A 22,637-nucleotide genomic window follows, 5' to 3' on the forward strand; every position below is an offset into this window, starting at 1 on the left:
TTTTTCGAAAAACATTGGCCCATGTCAGCCAGAACCCTCAGTCTTGCAGGGTATAGAATGGAAAATTTGCGGCTTGCAGGGTATAGAATGGAAAATTTGCGGCCTGAGTTATGCAGCATTTTACACAGCGAATGCCCTGCGTCTTGTTGCTACCAGTGCAAAAAAATCTTGGAAGATAAGTTTTCTCTATCATCCCTCGGCAGCACACATTGTCCACATAATGTCCACATCCCTTTAGGAGGCAGGATGACAGGAAAAAAACTGCGAGCTTGCTCCTCCTCATCCCGACATTAGCCCATCCCATGTTAGTTTTTTGTCATCCTGCTTTCAAGGAGGTAGGTCATATTTTTCTCTCTTACAGGTAATGGTGCTTACTGCAATCAGGGTATGCTTTTGCGCTATTCTCACAACCTTACGGTTATTTGTGCTTACACTTGCGCTTATACTTGTATTTTTAATTAAAAATATACTTTATGCCTTAAGTCATGCTAATAGTGCTGACACCAAGGGGACACAAATGCCTTACCCCATTATCACAGTCCAGTTATATGAAGGGTATAACTAGGGACAAGGTATGCTCCCAAGCTACCAAAATCCCACATAAGAACAAGGCATGCTTCCACGTTACCATATACTCAAACAATCGACAGAGCGCTACCGCGCTACCCCACACAAAATTCAGAGTTCGCGCCAAAACTCTTACTCAAGAGAGGCGCAGGAGCGATAACGGCATGGCAGTGGAAGCTTGTGAGAAGGCGTGGACTAATGGCAATGTGTTGGGAGTTTCCTTAAATGAAAAGGATCTAGGGGTCTTTGTAGATAACACGTTGTCTAATTCTGGGCAGTGTCATTCTGTGGCTACTAAAGCAAATAAAGTTCTGTCTTGCATAAAAAAGGGCATTAACTCAAGGGATGAAAACATAATTATGCCTCTTTATAGGTCCCTGGTAAGGCCTCATCTGGAGTATGCAGTTCAGTTTTGGACTCCAGTCCTTAAGAGGGATATAAATGAGCTGGAGAGAGTGCAGAGACGTGCAACTAAATTGGTTAGAGGGACGGAAGACTTAAATTATGAGGGTAGACTGTCAAGGTTGGGGTTGTTTTCTCTGGAAAAAAGGCGCTTGCGAGGGGACATGATTACACTTTACAAGTACATTAGAGGACATTATAGACAAATGGCAGGGGACCTTTTTACCCATAAAGTGGATCACCGTACCAGAGGCCACCCCTTTAGACTAGAAGAAAAGAACTTTCATTTGAAGCAACGTAGAGGGTTCTTCACAGTCAGGACAGTGAGGTTGTGGAATGCACTGCCGGGTGATGTTGTGATGGCTGATTCAGTTAATGTCTTTAAGAATGGCTTGGATGATTTTTTGGACAGACATAATATTAAAGGCTATTGTGATACTAAACTCTATAGTTAATATAGGTATGGGTATATAGAATTTTAATTAAAAGTAGGGAGGGGTGTGTGTATAGATGCTGGGTTTTCATTTGGAGGGGTTGAACTTGATGGACTTTGTCTTTTTTCAACCCAATTTAACTATGTAACTAACTATGTAACACGGTGATGTCATCAGCGCACCAATTTGTTCCCAAAGAGTTCTTTCCTGAGCGCAACTGCACAACACCACAGAGGAACTTCGAGCTCCGCTCCTTCTCTTCCTGAGGTTCCTGAGGTAGTTTTCTCCTCTGGCCATTTGGCTCCTCTACTACCTAACAAGTTAATCGATTGACTTACTAATTCTCTCTCTGCCTATTTACCTCACTACTTTGCCTATACTCTTCCGTTTTTTGCTACATTATGGAGGGTGAGGCTGCTACGGCCTCACTAGGCCCTAGTCAACAAGACGAAACGGCCCAAGCCTCTAATAAGACCACCAGTAAATGGTCTAAGCCACCCTCAAATGTAACAGGCAAGAAAGCCAAAACACAGGGGGGTAAGGTCAGAAGCTTCTCCTATTCAGACATGCCAGATTGGCCAAAAGACTTCCAAGCATCCTTCTTAGAGATGACATCATCTATTGAAAAACTAGCTGCAGCAGCTATACAGAAACAACAGTCTGCCAGCACTATTACACAGGCTAACAAACCTAGCACATCTCAAACATATGCTGAGATTTCATATGAGGAACCTTCCATAGATGCTAATGATAATGTCTCTGATTCAGAAAAAACTGAAGCCACTACAGAGCCACCTAAAAAATCACAATCACAATCACAACTAGCTGATATGTTTTTCACACTGGGCTTGCAAGAAGAAGTCAAAGAGGTTTAAACACTCGACAAACTTTTTGGTTCAGTCACGAAACCTCAGAGACATTTTCCTGTCCATGAAACAGTGGAAGGAGTCATTAAGAAAGAATGGAAATTTCCTGATAGGAAACGTTCCAGAGACAAACGGCTAGATAATCTTTATCCATTTCATCAACAACATACAGACAAATGGGACCAAGTACCCAAAGTAGATGCCCCAGTGTCTCGACTTGCCAAACGGAAAACTATTCCCCTTGAAGACGGTACATCCTTCAAGGGCCCCATGGAGAGAAAAACCAAAAGCTTACTTAAAAACATTTTTACATCTTCGACTTCAGCTTTCAAACCCGTCATTGCCAACTCTGTGGGCCCAGGAAGATATTTCGGCAACTTCTGACGAAGATTTTGACATGCCAGCTCACCTTTCAAAGATGCTTAATGCTATCCATTACCTCTATCCATTACCTCTGTGATGCATCCATGGACACACTACACCTTCTTGAGCCTTGTGGTTAAAACCATGGAGCGCAGACCCTGCATCCAAAAAGAATCTGGTGACGCTACCATTTGCAGTATCCACACTCTTCGGCAGTGAACTTGACACCTTAATCTAAAAAATCACAGGAGGCTAGCGAAGCTTTCTTTCTCAGGACAAAAAGTCCAGACCTTCACGAAGCTCTCAAACGCTCATTTCGACCCTCCTATAACAAACGTTTCACACAGAATTTCAATCGTAATTCTAGAAAGTCCACTACATCCAGTTCCAAGAGTTTTCGGGGACCATGGAAGTCATCATGGAATGCCCAGTGACGCTCCACCAAGTCTGTCAATGACAAACAGGACTCCTGATCCGTCAGCCGCCTCTACGTCACTTCAGGCAGTTGGAGGACGACTTCGTCTTTTCAAAGAGGCATGGCTTTCTCACACATCAGACAAATGGGTACACTTATTTTTTCAGGGTTACGAACCTTTTTTCAAGAAGCACCCACCACCAGGATTCCTAATATTCAGAATTCCAATCAACCCAAACATAAAGAATACTTTCTTCAACACCATTCAAGAAATGCACGAAAAAAAAGTCATCATTCCAGTCCCAATACCTCAATGCAATCAGGGTTTCTACTTACACCTGTTTCTGGTCCCCAAAAAGGATGGTTCTCTGCGTCCTGTGCTCGATCTAAAGAAACTCAATCAATTTCTCTAAGTACCAACCTTCAAAATGGAATCACTGAAGACCTCAAGGTTGCATACCTGCACATCCCCATTCATCCGCACCGCCAACAATTCCTAAGATTCTCACTACCCACCGAACATTTCCAATTTCAAGCTCTACCCTTCGGCCTTGCCACTGCACCACAAGTTTTCACCAAGGTCATGGCCAGCCTAGTAGCCTACATGAGAAAACAACAGCTGACAGTCATAGCATACTTAGACAACCTTCTCTTACGAGCTCCATCTGAAGAGGTAGCAAAATACACACAGACACCTGTCGACGCATACTGCAACAACACGGGTGGATAATTCACACAAACAAGCTCATTTTCACCAGCTCAATCCTTAGTGTTTCTGGGGGCACTCTTCGATTTCCAAAGACATTGTGTATTTCCTCACCCAAGAAAAACTCAAAAAACTCTCCAACTTCGCTCAAGCGACCATACACAAGGCGGACATATCAATAAGACAAGGAATGCATCTCTTAGGTCTCATGACCGCATCCATAGATCTTGTCCCCTACGCACAATTCCACATGAGGCACCTTCAACTGGAATTACTCCAAAAGTGGAACAGGCTACCCACATCACTAGAGACCAGAATCTCGCTCTGCCACAACACCAAACAGTCCTTAATGTGGTGGACGAAGAACCAAAATCTCTCCATCGAACGACCCTGTTCCTTCCCAAAATTCCTAACCATCACCACGGATGCCAGTCTCTCCGGCTGGGGAGGAGTATTCCAGGACAAGACGATACAAGAAAAATGGTCGGCAACAGAAACAATAAACGTACTCGAACTCCGAGCCATCAGACACTCACTACAACATTGGACAGAGTCCCTCCGAGGGAACCCCATCAAGGTTCAGACAGACAATGCGACTGCCGTGGCCTATCTAAACCACCAAGGCGGTACTCACAGTCACGCAGCCTGGAAGGAGGCAGCCAAAATACTGACATGGGCAGAACACACAGTGCCACAACTTTCATCCATTTACATTCCAGATCAGGAGAACTGGGAGGCAGACTTTATCAGTCGACAGATTCTAGAACCAGGAGAATGTAAACTGAACCGCGTAATGTTTCTGCAAATCACCAACAAGTGGGGATGGCCAAAGATCGACTTGATTCAATCACCAACTACCAGCTTATTGCACCAGGTATCTCGATCCCAACGCCACAGCAGTGGATGCTTTAACCATCAACTGGGACTTCGATCTAGTATACATATTCCCTACGTTACCCATAATTCATAAAGTGCTCCGGAAACTGAGGTTACACCAGCCCACAGCTATTGTAATCGCCCCATACTGGCCCAGGAGAGCATGGTTCTCTGACTTACAGAACATGGCGGTGACCGACCCCTGGAGACTACCACTGTGGCTGGACCTTCTGACTCAAGGACCATTCCTACACCACAATCTTTTAATGCTATCCCTGACGGCAGGGCTATTGAAACCTCAATCTGGACTAACAAAGGTTTTTCACAGCCAGTAATACATACTTTACTTCAAGCACGAAAGAAGTCCACCAATCGATCATACCACAGGATATGGAAGATATTTCTTGGATGGTGCGACAGCAAACGGCTAGCACACAAATCCATAACCATCCCAGAACTTCTAGAATTCTTGCAAGATTGTTAACCAAGGGACTCGGTACGAGTTCACTCAAGATCCAAATCTCTGCACTGTCAATCTTACTTCAACAACCCTTAGTGGAAATAAAGGACATTAAATGAGGATAAAGTGGTACTTCATACTCAACCAGATTTTTTACCAAAAGTAGTCTCTGACTACCACATAAACCAAGAAATGATACTTCCTTCATTATGTCCTAAACCAAAAAATCCAAAGGAGAAATCTCTCCATACATTAGATGTGGTAAGAGCAATCAAATACTATATTCACAGGACACAGAATTTTCAAAAGTCTGACTCTTTGTTTGTGCTCTTCACAACAAGGCAAAAAAGCCAGTGCCACATCCATCAGTAGATGGATCAGAGAAACCATTTCTCTAGCCTATACAACAAAAGGAAGAAAAGCTCCCTTCAAGGTGTCAGTCCACTCCACGCGAGCACTTAGCGCCTCATAGGCTCATGCAAACCAGGCTTCAGCAGAACAAATCTGCCGTGCTGCCAAATGGTCCTCAGTTCACACTTTTACAAAATTTTATAAGTTTAATGTTTTTGCCTCTTCACGGGCAGTTTTCGGCCACAAAGTTCTACAAGCGGCAGTTTAAAGTAGTCTCCTCCTTCATAAGCTAGGGCTTAACATAACTAAACTCACATGCTTCTTCTCTGTACATTTCTATTCTCCCACCCTTCTGCTTTGGGACGTAACCCTATGGTGTCTGTGCTGCCGAGGGACGATAGAGAAAATGGGATTTGTTTACTTACCGATAAATCCATTTCTCAGAGTCCCGAATAGGCAGCACAGGTTATCCCACCCTCTCAAATTGTTTATGCTTGATAACAACTAACATGGCATTGGAAGGGGAGGAGCATGGGAAGAGGAGGAGCAAGCCCACAGTTTTTTTCCTGCTTCCTAAAGGGAAGTGGACATTAACCCTATGGTATCTGTGCTGCCCATTCGGGACTCTGAGAAATGGATTTATCGGTAAGTAAACAAATCCCATTTTATTTAGCAGGTGAATTTCTCCTGCTTTCGGTAGGCCCCCAAGATCTTCATTTTATCCATGTAATTTAATAATCGAATTATCACTGGTCTGGGGCAGTTTTCCTTAGCTGCATTTTCTGGGCCGATACGATGAAACCACTCTATTACGCCTGCTCCTATTCTCCAAGTCGTCCACCTTTTCTGAAAGAATCAAAATTTTGCGTTCTTGTTGTTCTAGCTGTTGTTTTGCTTGTTCAAGCTCCTCTTCCATGTTTTCAGCTTCTTGCAAATGGTGCGTTTGTGTGGAGAACTGTTCCAACACTTCATTCAATTTTACATCCAGCAAAGCAAGTTTTTGGTCTAACAAGGGACCCAAGATGACTGGTAGGTCTGCTGCTGACAACACTGGCAGGAGATGTCCCTGGTTTTGTATTGTACTGTGAATCCAAGGAGGACGGTGAAGGATTATCCACTGTTGGTTCTGGCCAATCCCCTGAGTCCAAGCTGGGAGACTGTTGTGTCCATTTCGTGGTCTTGTGCTCATCATATCTTTTCTCCTTAGAGTAGTCTTAACTTGAGTTTTTTAATGGCTTATCCCCTTGTTTAGAGGGAGAATTGGTTCCCAAATATTTGTGCATGTTCTCTGGATTGTAAATTTTCAATTATGCAAGATTGACAGGGTGGACACAGTCAGGTGATATTGAGCTAAGAACCCAGTGCGTGACAGTAAAATGTCACATGGTTAGTACAAGTCTGGATTGTGCATTGTGTAAGAAGTTGTTGTTGTAAATTGTATTGTGACTTAATTAGCTTATAGTTAATAGGGTGCTGTGCCTGAAATGAGAATCTTTTCAACTGTGCCAGACCTGTTGTGGCATTCCAGATCTGTGGATCTTTTCTCAGGGAAAGGGTACAGCTGTGTATCTTGAATTACCCCAGTGACATAACATGATATCAGCTACACAGGCATGAAATAAAACACGGATACATCCAGATTTCACCTATCTGCCACAGGGAAGGTCCTGCATGCCTGGGTTGATATACAGAAGGCCTGTCTGCGTTACCAGCCCGTTGAGCAAGCTGAGTTAGAAAGTTTGTGGGCTATGGTAGATTTTAATCCTGGGAACTGATTGCAAGTGTCCAGCCCTATGTGAGAACAATCCGCTGCATACACTCAAGAGCGGGTCCCTGCTGCTTGTCAGCAAGATGGCGTCCACAGTCCTCATCCGTGGCTCATTTTTGTGCCTGTGCCTCCCGGGGATATGTTGCCTTGTAACGCTCAAATCTGTTAGCGATGTGCGCTATTTGCCAAAGCCAATCCTTCCTGGGGCTTGTACCAGATCCGTTACAAATTATGCCCCGAAGGCTTTTACTGCCCCGGAGCTCACTAAAATCCGGCCGTCTCCTAGGCCCACCTCCCAGAAGTCCCATTTATGCCTCTTTTAATACAGCTCAAGACCTTGTTTGCCCTTGATGCCGCTGACTGGCATTGTTTGCTACAGCCAAGTATATTATCTACAAGGACTCCAAGGTCCTTTTCCATTATGAATTTGCCTAGTGCAGTCCCATTGAGGGTATAAGTGGCTTGAATATTTTTACATCCCAGGTGCATGTCTTGGCTTAGCTGCCTAGATAGCCAGTTTTTCAAGATCCCCTTGCAAGGATGCTGCATCCTTGACAGAATTTATTGGCCTGGCTAATTTTGTGTCATCAGCAAACACTGATACATTACTTACAATGCCCTCCCCTAAGTCATTAATAAAAGTGGACCCAATACCGAGCCCTGAGAGACTGCACTAAGAACCTTACTCCAAGTAGAGAACATACCATTAACCGCCACCTCCTGTACCCGATCCTGTAACCAGTTTCCTATCCATGTGCAAATGACTTCATTAAGCCCAACAGACTTTCGTTTAGAAAGCAGTAGTTTTTGGGCAACGGTATCAAATGCTTTGGCAGAATCCAAATAGATTACATCCACTGCTCCCCCACTGTCCAGCATCTTACTTACCTCATCATAAAAAGCAATCGAATTTGTCTGACATGACCTAGTCCGATTTTTACTGTGAAAGCAATTACATACTGAGTCACGTAACTTGGTTCTAAGCAATTGGTCTGTACTACATGGTGCTTAAACAACACAAGCTTTCTGTAATGTTATAATCACAGGTTAACTGCATTTTAAAGGGCTTGTTCCCTTTTGAGATAACTTTTAGTATGATGTAGAGAGTGATATTCTGAGACAATTTGCCATTGGATTTCATTTTTTATTATGAAGATTTTTGAGTTGTTTAGCAGCTCTTCAATTTGCATCTTAAGCAATCTGGTAACTAGGGTCCAAATTACCCTAGCCATGCATTGATTTGAATAAGAGACTGGAATATGAATAGGAGAGGGCCTGAATAAAAGGATCAGTAATAAAAAGTAACAATAACAATACATTTGTAGCCTTACAGAGCATTTATTTTTTAGAAGGCAGTCAGCGACGCCCATTTGAAAGCTGCAAAGAGTCAGAAGAAAAAGGCAAATAACTGTAAAACTATAAAAAATAAATAATGAAAATCAATTGAATAGTTGCTTAGAATTTGCCATTTTATAACATAATAAAAGTTACCTTAAAGGTGAACCGCCCTTTGGAAGGGCATGTAAAGGTAAAAAAAACAAAATCCCATTTTTACTTTCTTTAATAAAAAAGAAACCTATCTCTAATATACTTAAATTAAAAAATGCGTACCGTTTTTGTAAGAAACCTGACTGTATGTAGTGAAATTGTCCCTTCATTTACTGCTGTGGATAGGAATTGTCAGATGGTCCCTAACTGCTCTGCAGGGAAACAATGATACTTATGAACAGCAGGGGGAGCCCCTGCCTTACTTCCCAGCCATGCAGAACTCAAGCAGCTTTGTATGTTTTCCTGTAGAGCAGTTGGTGACTGTGTAGAAATTTGTATTGGATTTTATTTTTGTCTTTACATCCACTTTACTGTTTCCAACTCCAGCTGCAGGGACAAAGACATGGAGCCAGATTTAAACAGATAAACTGGGATTCTATTTGGAGGATTATTTTGCTGCAGCCACTGGTTCTGCAGAGTTGGAGAAAGTTTAATCAATACAAAAACTATAAAATCCACATTAGACAACACAGGACCCAGTGCAGTCTGCCCATTCTGATAATCAGTCTTGCTGTATCGGCTTCTGGCAGATATTATTTGACTTGTGCTGTTTTGATAATTTATGACAATCCCTAAGCAACACAGACCACACTGAACATGTGCACAGTCTTGGACTTGCAAAGATATTTAACAAAGTTACAAGATGGTGACCCCCTGTGGCCAACTTTGAAAGCATAAGTCATTTGTTTGATTAGGTTTGTGGTGCAGTAAGTTCATTTTTATATTTAGTATACAAAATACAGCATTTCTAGCCTTATTCTATTTTAGACTTTACTTCCCCTTTAATAAACATTTAATTTTACATAAGGAATTCTTTTAATAATAAAGGAAAAAAGAAAATAAAGTAATACCTCATCTACATTGTAAGTCGTAAAACGAGGAGCAACTATAGTGAAAAAAGGATGTTGGGCACCACAGGTCCCTATCTATATTCAATCCAGGGACTCCAAGTTAATAAAAATTTTGAATGGGTGTCGAGTTAAATGCTAGTCATTTTTTCTTGAGACATAATACAGTCCAATCTGGCTTTTACTGGGTTAATTGGGATTTGTTTTTGTTTCCAGGACCGAGCTAGAGTCCTCTTGCTGCCATCATAATAAAGGTAAATATTCAGAACTGGGTATTATTGAGTTCCCTGTTTTATGCCTAATAAGGTTATTACAGGATCCCTGGGCAGGGAAACTCCCAAAATAGAATAGACCATGTTAAAGATCCTGATCCAAAATCTTCAAGCCATGGGGCATGTCCACCATGTATGGAACATTGAGCCTATTTCACTGCAGCCCCTGAAACAGCTAGGGTTGGCCAAAGGAGAGAATTTAGCTACATGTGCTCGTACCAATGAAAAGTACTTTATAATTGGTCTCCTCTAAGGAAACGTTATTTGATGACCTTTTAGCTGTATTCCACGCTCGATCCCAATCCTTGGGGACTAGTTCCTTAGAGAGATCTTTATTCCAAGCTAGCATGTAAGGTAACTTCAGGGGCAGCAGAAGGTCAAAGAATTTATTGTATAGACACAATAATGATTTACGTAATCTAGGAGAGCGGATACACCATCTCTCAAAAAAAAATTCTGGGTTTCTTTGCTCTTAACGTGGAGCCATTGTGAATGAACAAAATGAAGAATTTGTTGTAACCTAAATCTTTCGCCTTGTGTGATGGAGAACTTATCTATAAGTTGTTGTAGGGAAAACAGACCTGAGGATGAGCATAGCTGGCCTACTGCCCAGATGTAGGGAAAAGGTGGGCAACCCTAATTAGTCCCCCTGCAAATCCTTAACGTTTTAGAGGAGAAGCCTAATATGTTAACTGCAGCAGACGGGCAGACCCAAGTTAATAGTTTGGTTCCAAATCCCCATTTTCCTAATGTATAGTATAGTTAATCCCAGGATAGGGAGTCAAATGCCTTACGTATGTCAAGTTTGAGGACCATAGACTTAATATCTGCTACTTTAGCTCGCTGTATGAGTAAGATCAGACGTCTAGTGGCGTCAGAGGCTTGGCGACCTGGGACAAACCCCTCTTGGTCCTTGTTTATTATTGTAGGAAGAAAGGAGTCTATAGTTTTTACAATCAAAAAGGTCTGTATCAGGTTGACCTATGGTTAACTTTAAATGTACATTAATATTTTGAAGAGTCGTTTTTTAATGTCAGTATCACTTTAAAATCTACCAAGGCAAGGAGTGAAAGTGTTATCTAGGACTCAAACTAGTGGTAGGCAGACAGAAAGGGTATGTGCCTCTCCCCCCCCCGACACAGTTGTGCACTAGACACATGCCTCTTCTTCCTACCCCTAGTTTCAACCCTGCAGATTTCCAATACTTTTTATCAACAGTAAGATTAGCCATTCATTGTTATCTCCAGACTTACATAGTGACATAGTTGAAAAAAGACACGTCCATCAAGTTCTACCTTTTCGGTTTTTGTTTTTTTAACCTGCCTAACTGCTAGTTGGTCCAGAGGAAGGCAAAAAAAACCCAATCTGCCCCTCTCCAATCTGCCTCAGAGGGGGAAAAAATTCCTTCCTGACTTCCAAAATGGCAATCGGACTAGTTCCTGGATCAACTTGTACTATGAGCTATCTCTCATAACCCTGTATTCCCTCACTCAAAACAATCCAACCCCTTCTTAAAGCTATCTAATGTATCAACCAGTACAATGATTCAGGGAGAGAACTCCACATCTTTACAGCTCTCACTGTAAAAAACCCCTTCCGAATATTTAGGCGGAACCTCTTTTCTTCTAATCGGAAAGGGTGACCTGGTAAATGAAGCATTAAAGAGATTATTATATGATCCCCTTATATATTCATACATAGTTATCAAATCTCCCCTTAACGCCTCTTCTCCAGCGTGAACATTCCCAATTTGGCCAGTCTTTCCTCATAGCTAAGATTTTCCATACCTTTCACCAGCTTAGTTGCCCTTCTCTGTACCCTCTCTAATACAATAATGTCCTGTTTGAGTTATAGAGACCAAAACTCTATGGCATATTCTAGATGGGCAAACAATGTGATGTGGATTCGCACACCCTCCTTTCAAGTAGATATAGATGAGCCTGGTGCACACGGGTGGAGGCTGGCAACCTCCCAATGCAATTCTGTGGAAAAAACCTAGCAGCACTCTCTGCGTGAAAACTTCAATCTTTTATTAAAGCGGAATGCAATGCAACGTTTCGGGGGTAACCCCCTTTGTCAAGCATATGGATTACAACACGCATGTGCATATAAATAGGTGATAAATAATTCAATTAGGATGACATCATTAATTAACCAATTAGTGTGATTTAAAACCCCCAAACTCCTTGCATCCTGCCGATTTGTGCAAAAATAGGTGAAGCAAATCCAATTATAGTTCATAATGGGTTAATGAAAAAGGGCTGATCCAACAGGAAAAATGAGAGAGATCCATATAGCCTTTGATAAAAAGAGAAAATTAGTACATATAAAAACATTACCCACCAACCAGTAATATCTACTAAAATGCAAAAAGAAACTTACCGTATGTGAGGGGAACAGGAGTCTAGGATAGCTGACCCTGACATTCCCTTTGATTTAGTACCCTTTTAATGTCCTGCCCTTTTCCAACCTTTACTTTTTCTACAATTTGCCATCTTACTTGCGACACCTGGTGGCCATGGGTGTGAAAGTGTTTAGCTAATAGGGTTTCTTTCTTCGTTTTCTGATCCCTTTTGTTACTCTTTTGAGTACCACCCGTACCAGTGTTAAATTTTTGAGATCCTTCAGATGTATTAGATTCAAAATTACGTATTACAGATTTATGTTCATTCAATCGGGTCTTAATGGGTCTAGTGGTTTGTCCTAAATAGGTCTTGCCTCACGGGCACTTTATGCAATAAATCACATTATCACAGGTGGAAAAAAAAATATGGGCCGGTGGGTTTTCACTAAACCCACTGACAAAAATAATTTGGTGCAAGTGTCTAGTTTCCATCCACCGGGGGTCTTCCCAAAAGCCAATTGTTAAGAGTAAAACGTATTACATCTAATGATGATCTATTTGAACAGGAGGCCACTAAAGTTATAAAAAAATTTGTGGAAAAGGGCTACAAGGAAAGGGAATTGTTGTCAGTTAAACAGGAGGTTTCAAGAATCCCTCGTGGGGAGACTTTAAGTAGACGGCACAACTAAAAAAAGTACTGCAAGACACTAATTCCAAAGCATGCAAAAAAAATAATAAAAAATTGGCGAATACTTCAAGCGGATCTTAAATTGGGCCATTTATTTTAACTTTCCCCAATATTTGCCTATTTGAGGGGCAAAAATATTGGAGATTTAATTAAACCAAGACCAATGCACAAAAGTGATCTACACCAGATGACTAATATTAAGGGCACTTTTCCCTGTGGACAATGTGGACACTGTAACGGGATCATACCAGGTGAGGTGGTGATGCACCCAACATTGGGTACTAAACATCAGATCAATTAGTTTTCCACCTGTGATAGTCATAATGTGATTTATTGCATAAAGTGCCCGTGCGGCAAGGCCTATTTAGGACAAACCACTAGACCCAATAAAAACCGATTGAATGAACATAAATCTGTAATACGTAATTTTAAATCTGATACATCTGAAGGATCTCAAAAATTTAACACTTTCACACCCATTGCCACCAGGTGTCGCAAGTAAAGGTGGCCATACACGGGCCGATAAAAGCTGCCGACAGACCAAGTCGGCAGCTTATTGGCCCGTGTATGGGGGCCCCCGACGGGCTTCCCCGATCGAGATCTGGCCAATCTCGATCGGATGGGATTAAAAATCCCGTCGGATCGCAGGCGCATCTGTTCGTTGATGCGGTCCCGCGATCCGACCGCCCTAGGGCCCACGATCGGATCTGCCCGGATCATATTGGAGGGAGATCCGCTCGTTTGGCGACAAAGCCAAACGAGCGGATCTATCCATGTATGGCCACCTTTAGATGGCAAATTGTAGAAAAAGTAAAGGTTGGACAAGGGCAGGACATTAAAAGGGTACTAAATCAAAGGGAATGTCATTGGATTTGGCTACTGCAGACTCGTCATCTGAAAGGGCTGAATGAGGAATATAACTTGTCATGTTTTTTATAAACAAAGATTATATGTAATAGTTTTATTATTTCTTATTTTTTACAGATACATTTTCTATTTTTCTACGTAATTTACTATCAGGTTCAGCTATCCTAGACATATTTCGAGCTATGTACTAATTTTTTCTTTTTATCAAAGGCTATATGGATCTCTCTCATTTTTCCTGTTGGATCAGCCCTCTTTCATTAACCCATTATGAACTATAGTTGCATTTGCTTCACCTATTTTTGCACATATCGGCAGGATGCAAGGAGTTTGGGGGTTTTTACTTGTTTTTACTTTTACTTGCAATCACACTTATTGGTTAATTAATTATGTCATCCTAATTGAATTATTTATCACCTATTTATATGCACATGCGTGTTGTAATCTGTATGCTTGACAAAGGGGGTTACCCCCCAAATGTTGCATTGCATTCCGCTTTAATAAAAGATTGAAGTTTTCACTCAGACCTGAGTGCCGCAAGGTTTTTTCCACAATATTCAAGATGGGGCCTTACAAGTGCTCTATAGAGTGGAAGAATGACCCCCTCCTCCAGTGATTCTATGCCCCTTTTTATACAGCTCAAGACCTTATTTGCCCTTGATGCTGCTGACTGGCATTGCTTGCTACAGCAAAGTTTATTGTCTACAAGGACTCCAAGGTCCTTTTCCATAATGGATTTGCCTAGTGCAGCCCATTAAGGGTATAAGTGGCTTGGATATTTTTACATCCCAGCTGCATGACTTTACATTTATCAACATTGAATCTCATTTGCCACTTAGCTGCCCAGATTGCCAGTTTGTCAAGATCTTGTTGCAAGGATGCCACATCCTGGATGGAATTAATTGGGCTGGATAGTTTTGTGTCATCTGCAAAACTGAAACTTGCAACACCCTCCCCTTAGTCATTAATGAACAAGTTAAATAAAAGTGGAACCAATACCGAGCCCTGAGGGACCCCACTAAGAACCTTACTCCAAGTAGAGAATGTACCATTAACAACCACCCTCTGTACCCGATCCTGTAGCCAGTTTCCTATCCATGTGCAAACGACTTCATTAAGCCCAACAAACCTTAGTTTAGAAAGCAGTCGTTTGTGGCACAGTATCAAATGCTTTGGCAAGATCCAAATAGATCACATCTACTGCCCCCCCACTGTCCAGCATCTTACTTACCTCATCATAAAAAGCAATCAGATTTGTCTGACATGACCTATCCTTCATGAATTATTTAATAGTTCGAAGTCGACATGGCTGATTTCTGTAAATCACTATCCAAGCCAGAGGGACATGCCTCAGTTCAAAAGGCAGTCACAATGCACAAGTTGTATCAAAAAGATATGTCCCAAGGCTTTTTTTTGTTGTAAAAATAAATGATTTATTAATAATCATATTACAAAGTTTTCAGTACATACTGACCCCACATGGCCCACCTTACGCATTTCGTACCCTTCGGCACTTAGTCATAGGTGTCTCAATCCTTCATAAAGCCATTCACTAGGACAAAATTTTGAATGTGATCCCTTAACAAGCCTTCAAATAATTTGCCCACCACAGATGTCAATTTTACTGGCCTATTATTGCCAGGCTGAGATCGTAATCCCTTTTTAAATATTGGAATAACATCAGCTTTTCTCCAATCCATAAGCACCATACCAGATGAAAGCGAATCTGAGAAAATCAGAAATAGGGGCTGGTCTTAAACTGAACTAAGCTCTCTTAGAACCCGGGGGTGTATGCCATCAATCCCTGGAGCCTTGTTAACATTAATTTTTATTAAAGCTTTATGAATCATATCCTGAGACAGCCACTGACTAGATTGAGCTGAGCCATTAGTGGAGCTATAAAGTGAGCCTGGGAACTCGGACTTAAAATTAAACATTCTGTAACTACGCAACATGAAGCCTCTGACAACTACAACATACTGGAGGCATGTTGACATGGGAATTCCTGAGACTTGATGTACAGTCTAGGTACACTGGTCGCTTTGTCTAAATTTTACATTTGAGGTCACTTACTTTGTGTGATTATATTTCATAGATATTTATATTGTGAACTTTGACTTTGTTTGTATATCTTTTTTATCATTTACCCTGGAACATGGAATATGTATTATCTGAGAGACTAAGGGGAAATTTACTAAAGGGTGAAGTGGCTAACGCTAGCTAAAATTCAACAGCTTGACATCATTTTGCCACTTCGCTGATTTACTAACGGATGCTGGCATAAATTCGCTAGCGAAGTGGACCTACTGTAGTGCTACTTCGCACCCTTATGCCAGGCAAAGTTGTGCTATGGTGAAGGGACGTAACTCAGTAATTCAGTAACTTGCAGATTTTCATGAACGTTACCTCTTGCGCCAAACTTTGCTTCGCCACCTCAGACCAGGCAAAGTGCAATATAGTAGATAGGGATGGTTCAAAAAAAGTTTACATTTTTTCGGGTATCCTCCTTCCCCCCTACATTTGATAACATATGGCACCTAAACTATACTGTGGCCACATGTGTAGGGCATTAGAATATATTTAGGGATGGTTCAAAAAAAGTTTACATTTTTTCGGGTATCCTCCTTCCCCCCTACATTTGATAACATATGGCACCTAAACTATACTGTGGCCACATGTGTAGGGCATTAGAATATATTTATTAAGGTTCCCTGGCCTTGTGTAGTGTAATGTGTTTTCTGCTGCATATAAGGTCATTGTAGTTTAACTGCACGCCGTATGCAAATTTGCCTTCGCTAGCGTAACTTCGAACTGCTGATCGGAACATCGCTAGCGCAACTTCGCAAACGATCGGTAACTTGTGCGCAACTTCGGATCTTCGTGAATTTGTGCAGCCCTGGCGCATCTATGCCTGGCAAAGTGCGGCGAAGTCAACGCTGGCACAACTTCAGAGGTACGTAAATTTGCCCCTAATTGTTTCTAACTGAATGGGCTAACTGAGAATGCCCCATTTATACAACAACAGTTGTGTGATTGGTTTTAATGTTTTGTGGGTTTATTTGAAATTGTATATAAATGTATAGAGACGTGTCCCTTTTGGGATTGCCTATGACTAAGTGCTAGGTAAGCATGAAACATGTTAGGCTTCATGTGGGGTTTTTTGGCATTTTAATATGATATAATAAAAATATTTTTAAACTAAAGAGCATGCATATAGAGAATTGTTTTGAGTATTTTATACTGGGCCCTTTGCCCTGAATGTCACCATTGCTATGGGTGGTAAGGCTTCATGGCCTGGGTCTGCTACACAGGAAGAACAGACACAAAATCTAAATCTGCATGACTGAAATTATAACTCCCAAGCCACTTGCTCCATATAATATATTATATGTTTTGCTAAGCAAGTGAAATATGTTCATCACTAAGGGTATACAACACATGTAGTGAGTTGATAAGGTAACAATTTTGAATGCTAATTTGTGCATAAAAACTCAAATACTGTCACAATGCAGTTCTACTATGCATGTTTAATAATAATAATTAGAAAATTATTTTTTATAAATATATAAAATAAAACATACAACAAATTCTAGAAAATTGTGTATACTGTGAAGAGTAATCCTCCTTAATATATTTCCATGTTCAACTTGGTCAATAAATAAGACTTGCTCAGAACATACTTTTTTAATCACACAATTCTGTGGTTTTTGTTATAATTAAAGCTACTTCATTTTTAATGTTTGCCCTATTTAGCTTAAGAAATCACTAAGACCATACATTTTTTGTAAATAAATCAATAGGAAAAAAAAAGCACAGGCCCTATTAGGTGAACTCATTAGTCCTTTAAATGCAACAAAAACTTATATTAAACATATTAATCTTGCACCCATGTATATGTCCTGTGTCATTTACTGGTCTTGTGGGTTCCTCCACTGCCGAAATTGGCAAAGCATTACATATGTATTCTTTAGGAATGAAGTCCATTAGACCAAAACACTGACCACCTGCCAATTATTACAGCAAGATGTACAGCTATGGCAGTTAGAGAAAAGAATGCCAGCAATGTCACATACTTGATTGTATCACAATTGGGTGACATTATCACTGTAATGTATTTTTTTAATATCTTGAAGTAGACAAGAAAAAAATCATTGTGCAGCCACCATCTCCATTGCCATATGGTTGATACAAAGGTTAAACTTGTATATATTGTGTAGTCCACTGAATCGCTTTACAATCTGAAGTAAAGTAATTTACTGTTTGAGTTCTGCTTTAAGTATAATTCATTCTATTATCCTGCTCAAGGACTGCCACCTTATTATGGTAAGATAGTATGCATGCCTCATTATGACCATGAGAGTGTTTACTAAGGAGCTGATTGCCTGTTCTACAGAAGTTCCAAAATAATATTTGAATAGCTATCAAAACTAGTTCACTGCACATATTTCACAAACAACTGGCGAGTTTTGATGACTGATTTAGTAAATATGGAATTTAAAATTTGGAAAGGCTGCAGTGGCAAGACAATTAAACTTGTGAGGGCAGTAGAGAAACTACAGATACTTAAAGGGATACTGTCATGGGATAACGTGTTTTTTTTTCAAATCTATATATATCTATAGATATAATGTCTGTAAAAACTCTGTGAGGTTATAAAACCGTGCACAGTTTTTAATTACAGCTGGAATCAGATAAAGTCTGAATCTGTCACCATTGTGTTGATGGATTATATCCAGGGGCGATCCAGGCCATTTTGCCACCCCCTCCCCACAGCACTCACTTTTTCAGCGCCGGAGGGGGTTGGGGGGATTTCTGCGCTGAGCGCTCTCTGCACTAGAAGAGCTGAATTTCCGGTTGAAAAATGGAAATTGGGCTCTTAAAGTTACCGGGTGCTCTATTTTACTGCCCCTGGCTACCAGGGAGGCGCTGCCATCTGAGGCGAGTTTCTTAACTCGCCCCATTGGTGGAGCGCCCATGATTATATCATCTGGAGCTATGGCACTAGAATATTATGTTTTAAATTAGGCACCTGCTGAATTATTCCTGTTTACGTTGCATAACTGACCTTCTCTGATGATGTACCATTGATAACCAGGACACACAAATATCTGAAAGAGGAACACCGAAAGAAGCACTTGTCCAACATTTTGATAATAGCTAGTGAACAAAGAAAGCATTCAATATTCATTCAAGTTGAAATGCTGGAGCAGTTGAAAAGTTTCAAGTATCTAAGAGCTACCAGCAGTCAAGATGGCAGTATAGAAGAAAACATCAGTAGTAGAATAGCTGTACCATCGAGGCTATATATATTTGAAATGTTTTGGCTTATGAATAAAAGGACAGACTGCCTAGGCTAGTCCAGAAGGCAACTGTTGAGAGAACTGAAGCAAGAGGGTGACAGAGATTAAGCTGAAAGAGTAACAGAAGCAGTAGGGAACCAGAGTATATCCTGGAACCCAGTATTGACGTTGTCCAGAAATCATGTCAAATGATCTTGCAGTGTTTTTGGGAACCCTTAACACCAAACTGCACTGTACAGGACGATAGAATAAGGGGCAGATTTATCAAGGGCTGATTAATAAATTTGAATTTTCAAAATTCACACATTCGATTGCAAATTTGAGTGTGAGATTTATCGCACCTCAACCATGGAAACAGTCCTAATTTGAATTAAAACCTGAGTTCATTTACAAGTCAACGACAAGAGGTCCGTTGAGCCATTTAGAGATGTAAATAGCCTTCCTTCAAATTTTTTTTCAACACTAAAACTCTATCCGTATGAATTGAATATGATTCAAATTTTCGGGTCGTAACTATTCGATTGAATATTAGACATTCAAATTTTTTTCTTAAATGACCTCCCAGTTGAATTGTGACTATATTTGAATTAAAAAAATCACATGAATTTGAAATTCAACCTTTGACTAATGGGCCTCTAAGTGTATTTTCCAAAGTAAATAAAATATTTTGGCAATTTGTTCTCTATAGAATGCAGTGTAAGCACTGCATTCTAGGGATCCTAGAAGGCAAGTGGGTGCAAATTTGGGGCTCTTATTTATAGTGTTTAAGGATACTGATGGTAGGAAACATCACAGCAGCCCGATTACAAAGCCCTGCTTAATCTAATTTTCTGTCTTTTTTTAAAGTAGGTGTTGCTCTTTGTGCTAACTCAGTTCACTCTTTTTCTAGCCACCTGTACTGTCAGCGGACCTTTCCATATCCTCATGGCTGCGTTCTCTTGCTCTTCAACAGTACGCTCCAAACTTTCTAAGTAGTGGTTACGCTTCAATGGAAACTCTTCAGAATTTATGGGAGCTTGAGATTGTAAATGTGAGCTTTCTTTTCTTGTTTTAAATATGGCATTACATAATGAATTCATAAAATTTTTCAGTCCCACTTCCATGTTGTCATGTTTTTAGTCTTCATTCCGCCTTCATATTTTTTTGTTAAGTTTGTCCCCAAGTTTAATTTCATTTTCTTATCACTTAGGTACTTAAAGTTAATCTTCTGGGTCACAGAAAGAGGATATTAGCCTCATTGGCTGAGAGGCCATATGAAGATCCTCCACAGAAACCGCCTCGATTCTCACATCTCAGGGTAACTGTGCCTTAAAATTAATGTCACACTGAGACTGGACTGACCATTTCTATGGAACATAGTAACATTAGTAAGTTAGGATGACAAAAGACACACATCATTCAAGCTCAACCTTTTAACGTTATTTTAATTTGAGTTGCTATTCCCTGGATCAAATTGTACTATGAGCTATCTTCCATAACCCTGTATTTCCTCACAGTAAGCGTTTGAATGGCTAAAAAGCTATCCAATCCCTTCTTAAAGCTATCTAATGTTTCAACCTGTATCACTGGTTTAGGAAGAGAATTCCACATCTTCACAGCTCTCACTGTAAAAAACTCCTTCCGAATATTTAGGTGGAACTTCCTTTCTTCTAATCGGAATGTGTGACCTTGCATCAGCTGGAAAGACCTACTGGTAAATAAAGCATTAGAGAGATTAATATATGATCCCCTTATATATTTATACATAGTTATCATATCACCCCTTAAGCACCTCTTCTCCAGCGTCAAAATCCCCAATTTGGCCAGTCTTTCCTCATAGCTAAGATTTCCCATACCTTTTACCAGCTTCTCCGTACCCTCTCTAATACAATAATGTCCTGTTTGAGTGATGGAGACCAAAACTGGATGGCATATTCTAAATGGGGCTTACCAGTGCTCTATAAAGTGGAAGAATCAATGCCCCTTTTAATACAGCTCAAGACCTTATTTGCCCTTGATGCTGCTGACTGGTATTGCTTGTGACAGCCAAGTGTATCATCAACAAGGACTCCAAGGTCCAAGTTTTTCATAATGGATTTGCCTAATGCAGTCCCATTAAGCCATTAAGGGTATAAGTGGCTTGGATATTTTTACATCCCAGGTGCATGACTTTACATTTATCAACATTTGAATCTCATTTGCTACTTCGCTGCCCAGATTGCCAGTGTGTCAAGATCGTGTTGCAAGGATGCCACATCCTGGATGGAATTAATTGGGCTGGATAGTTTTGTGTCATCTGCAAACACTGATACATTACTTACAATACCCTCCCCTAAGTCATTAATGAACAGGTTAAATAAAAGTGGACCCAATACCGAGCCCTGAGGGACACCATTAAGAGCCTTACTCCAAGTAGAGAATGTATCATTAACAACCACCCTCTGTACCCGATCCTGTAGCCAGTTTCCTATCCATGTGCAAACGACTTCATTAAGCCCAACAGACCTTAGTTTAGAAAGTACTGGACATGTACAGAAGCTCAAAACAAATTTAGCCCAGTTCTTTGTTGAACTTTAGATCTCGTTTAAGTCATAATACTTTTGCCTAGACAAGTAGTATGGCAGCTTTTGTCATACAGAAAAAAACATATAAGCATGTAAAAAAATAGCAAACTCCATAGTTTGATAAATGTGAAATACATAAAAAATAGCCTACATTTTACTTTTTGCCATTGTTATTCATTGTTAGTCACTGTAAGTACTCTCTCAGCAGAGAATATACCCCCATGTGCCATCCACCTAAGATCCAGATATTAGGCCAATACAATTTTGGGGTGTATTCTCTGTTGGAGTTTTTCATAGAGTGCCGAATCACCCAGGGCCTCCCTTCCATCTCCTATTCATTGAACAGGAAATTGTTATAATCAACATTGAATCTCATTTGCCACTTAGCTGCCTAGATTGCCAGTTTGTCAAGATCCTGTTGCAAGGATGCCACATCTTGGATGGAATTAATTAGGGATGCACCGAATTCGGCCGAATCCTTCTGCCCAGCCGAACCTTATCCAAATCCTAATTTGCATATGCCAGTTAGGGGCAGGTAGGTAAATCACATGACTTTTTGTCACAAAACTAGGAAGTAAAAAATGTTTTCCCCTTCCCACCCCCATTTTGCATATGCAAATTCGGATTTGGTTCGGTATTCGGCCGAATCTCTCACGAAGAATTCGGGGGTTCGGCTGAATCCAAAATACTGATACATTATTTTCAATACCCTCCCCTAAGTCATTGATGAACAAGTTAAATAAAAGTGGACCCAATACTGAGCCCTGAGGGACCCCATTAAGAACCTTGCTCCAAGTAGAGAATGTACCATTAACAACCACCATCTGTACCCGATCCTGTAGCCAGTTTCCTATACATGGGCAAACTACTTCATTAAGCCCAACAGACCCTAGTTTAGAAAGTACTGGACATGGACATGTACAGAAGCTCAGAACAAATTTAGCCCAGTTCTTGGTAGATCGTTTAAGTCATAATACTTTTGCCTAGACAAGTAGTATGGCAGCTTTTCTCATACAGAAGAA

The 22,637-nt window shown here is 40.6% G+C and overlaps 1 protein-coding gene across 13 annotated transcripts in view; it reads left to right on the forward strand.

The window, feature by feature from the left end:
* The window catches only part of LOC733397 (ankyrin repeat and SAM domain-containing protein 1A), a 317,888-nt gene that overhangs the window by 207,765 nt on the left and 87,486 nt on the right, over positions 1-22,637 (forward strand). For all 13 annotated transcript variants that reach the window (XM_041582022.1, XM_041582016.1, XM_041582019.1 and 10 more), the window contains 2 exons: positions 19,962-20,102; positions 20,262-20,369. In XM_041582022.1, coding sequence (XP_041437956.1) covers positions 19,962-20,102; positions 20,262-20,369 — 249 coding nt within the window. The remainder of the gene's footprint in view (positions 1-19,961; positions 20,103-20,261; positions 20,370-22,637) is intronic.

Source organism: Xenopus laevis, chromosome 2L (assembly GCF_017654675.1).
Source record: "Xenopus laevis strain J_2021 chromosome 2L, Xenopus_laevis_v10.1, whole genome shotgun sequence".
In the NCBI taxonomy this organism is placed as follows: domain Eukaryota; kingdom Metazoa; phylum Chordata; class Amphibia; order Anura; family Pipidae; genus Xenopus; species Xenopus laevis.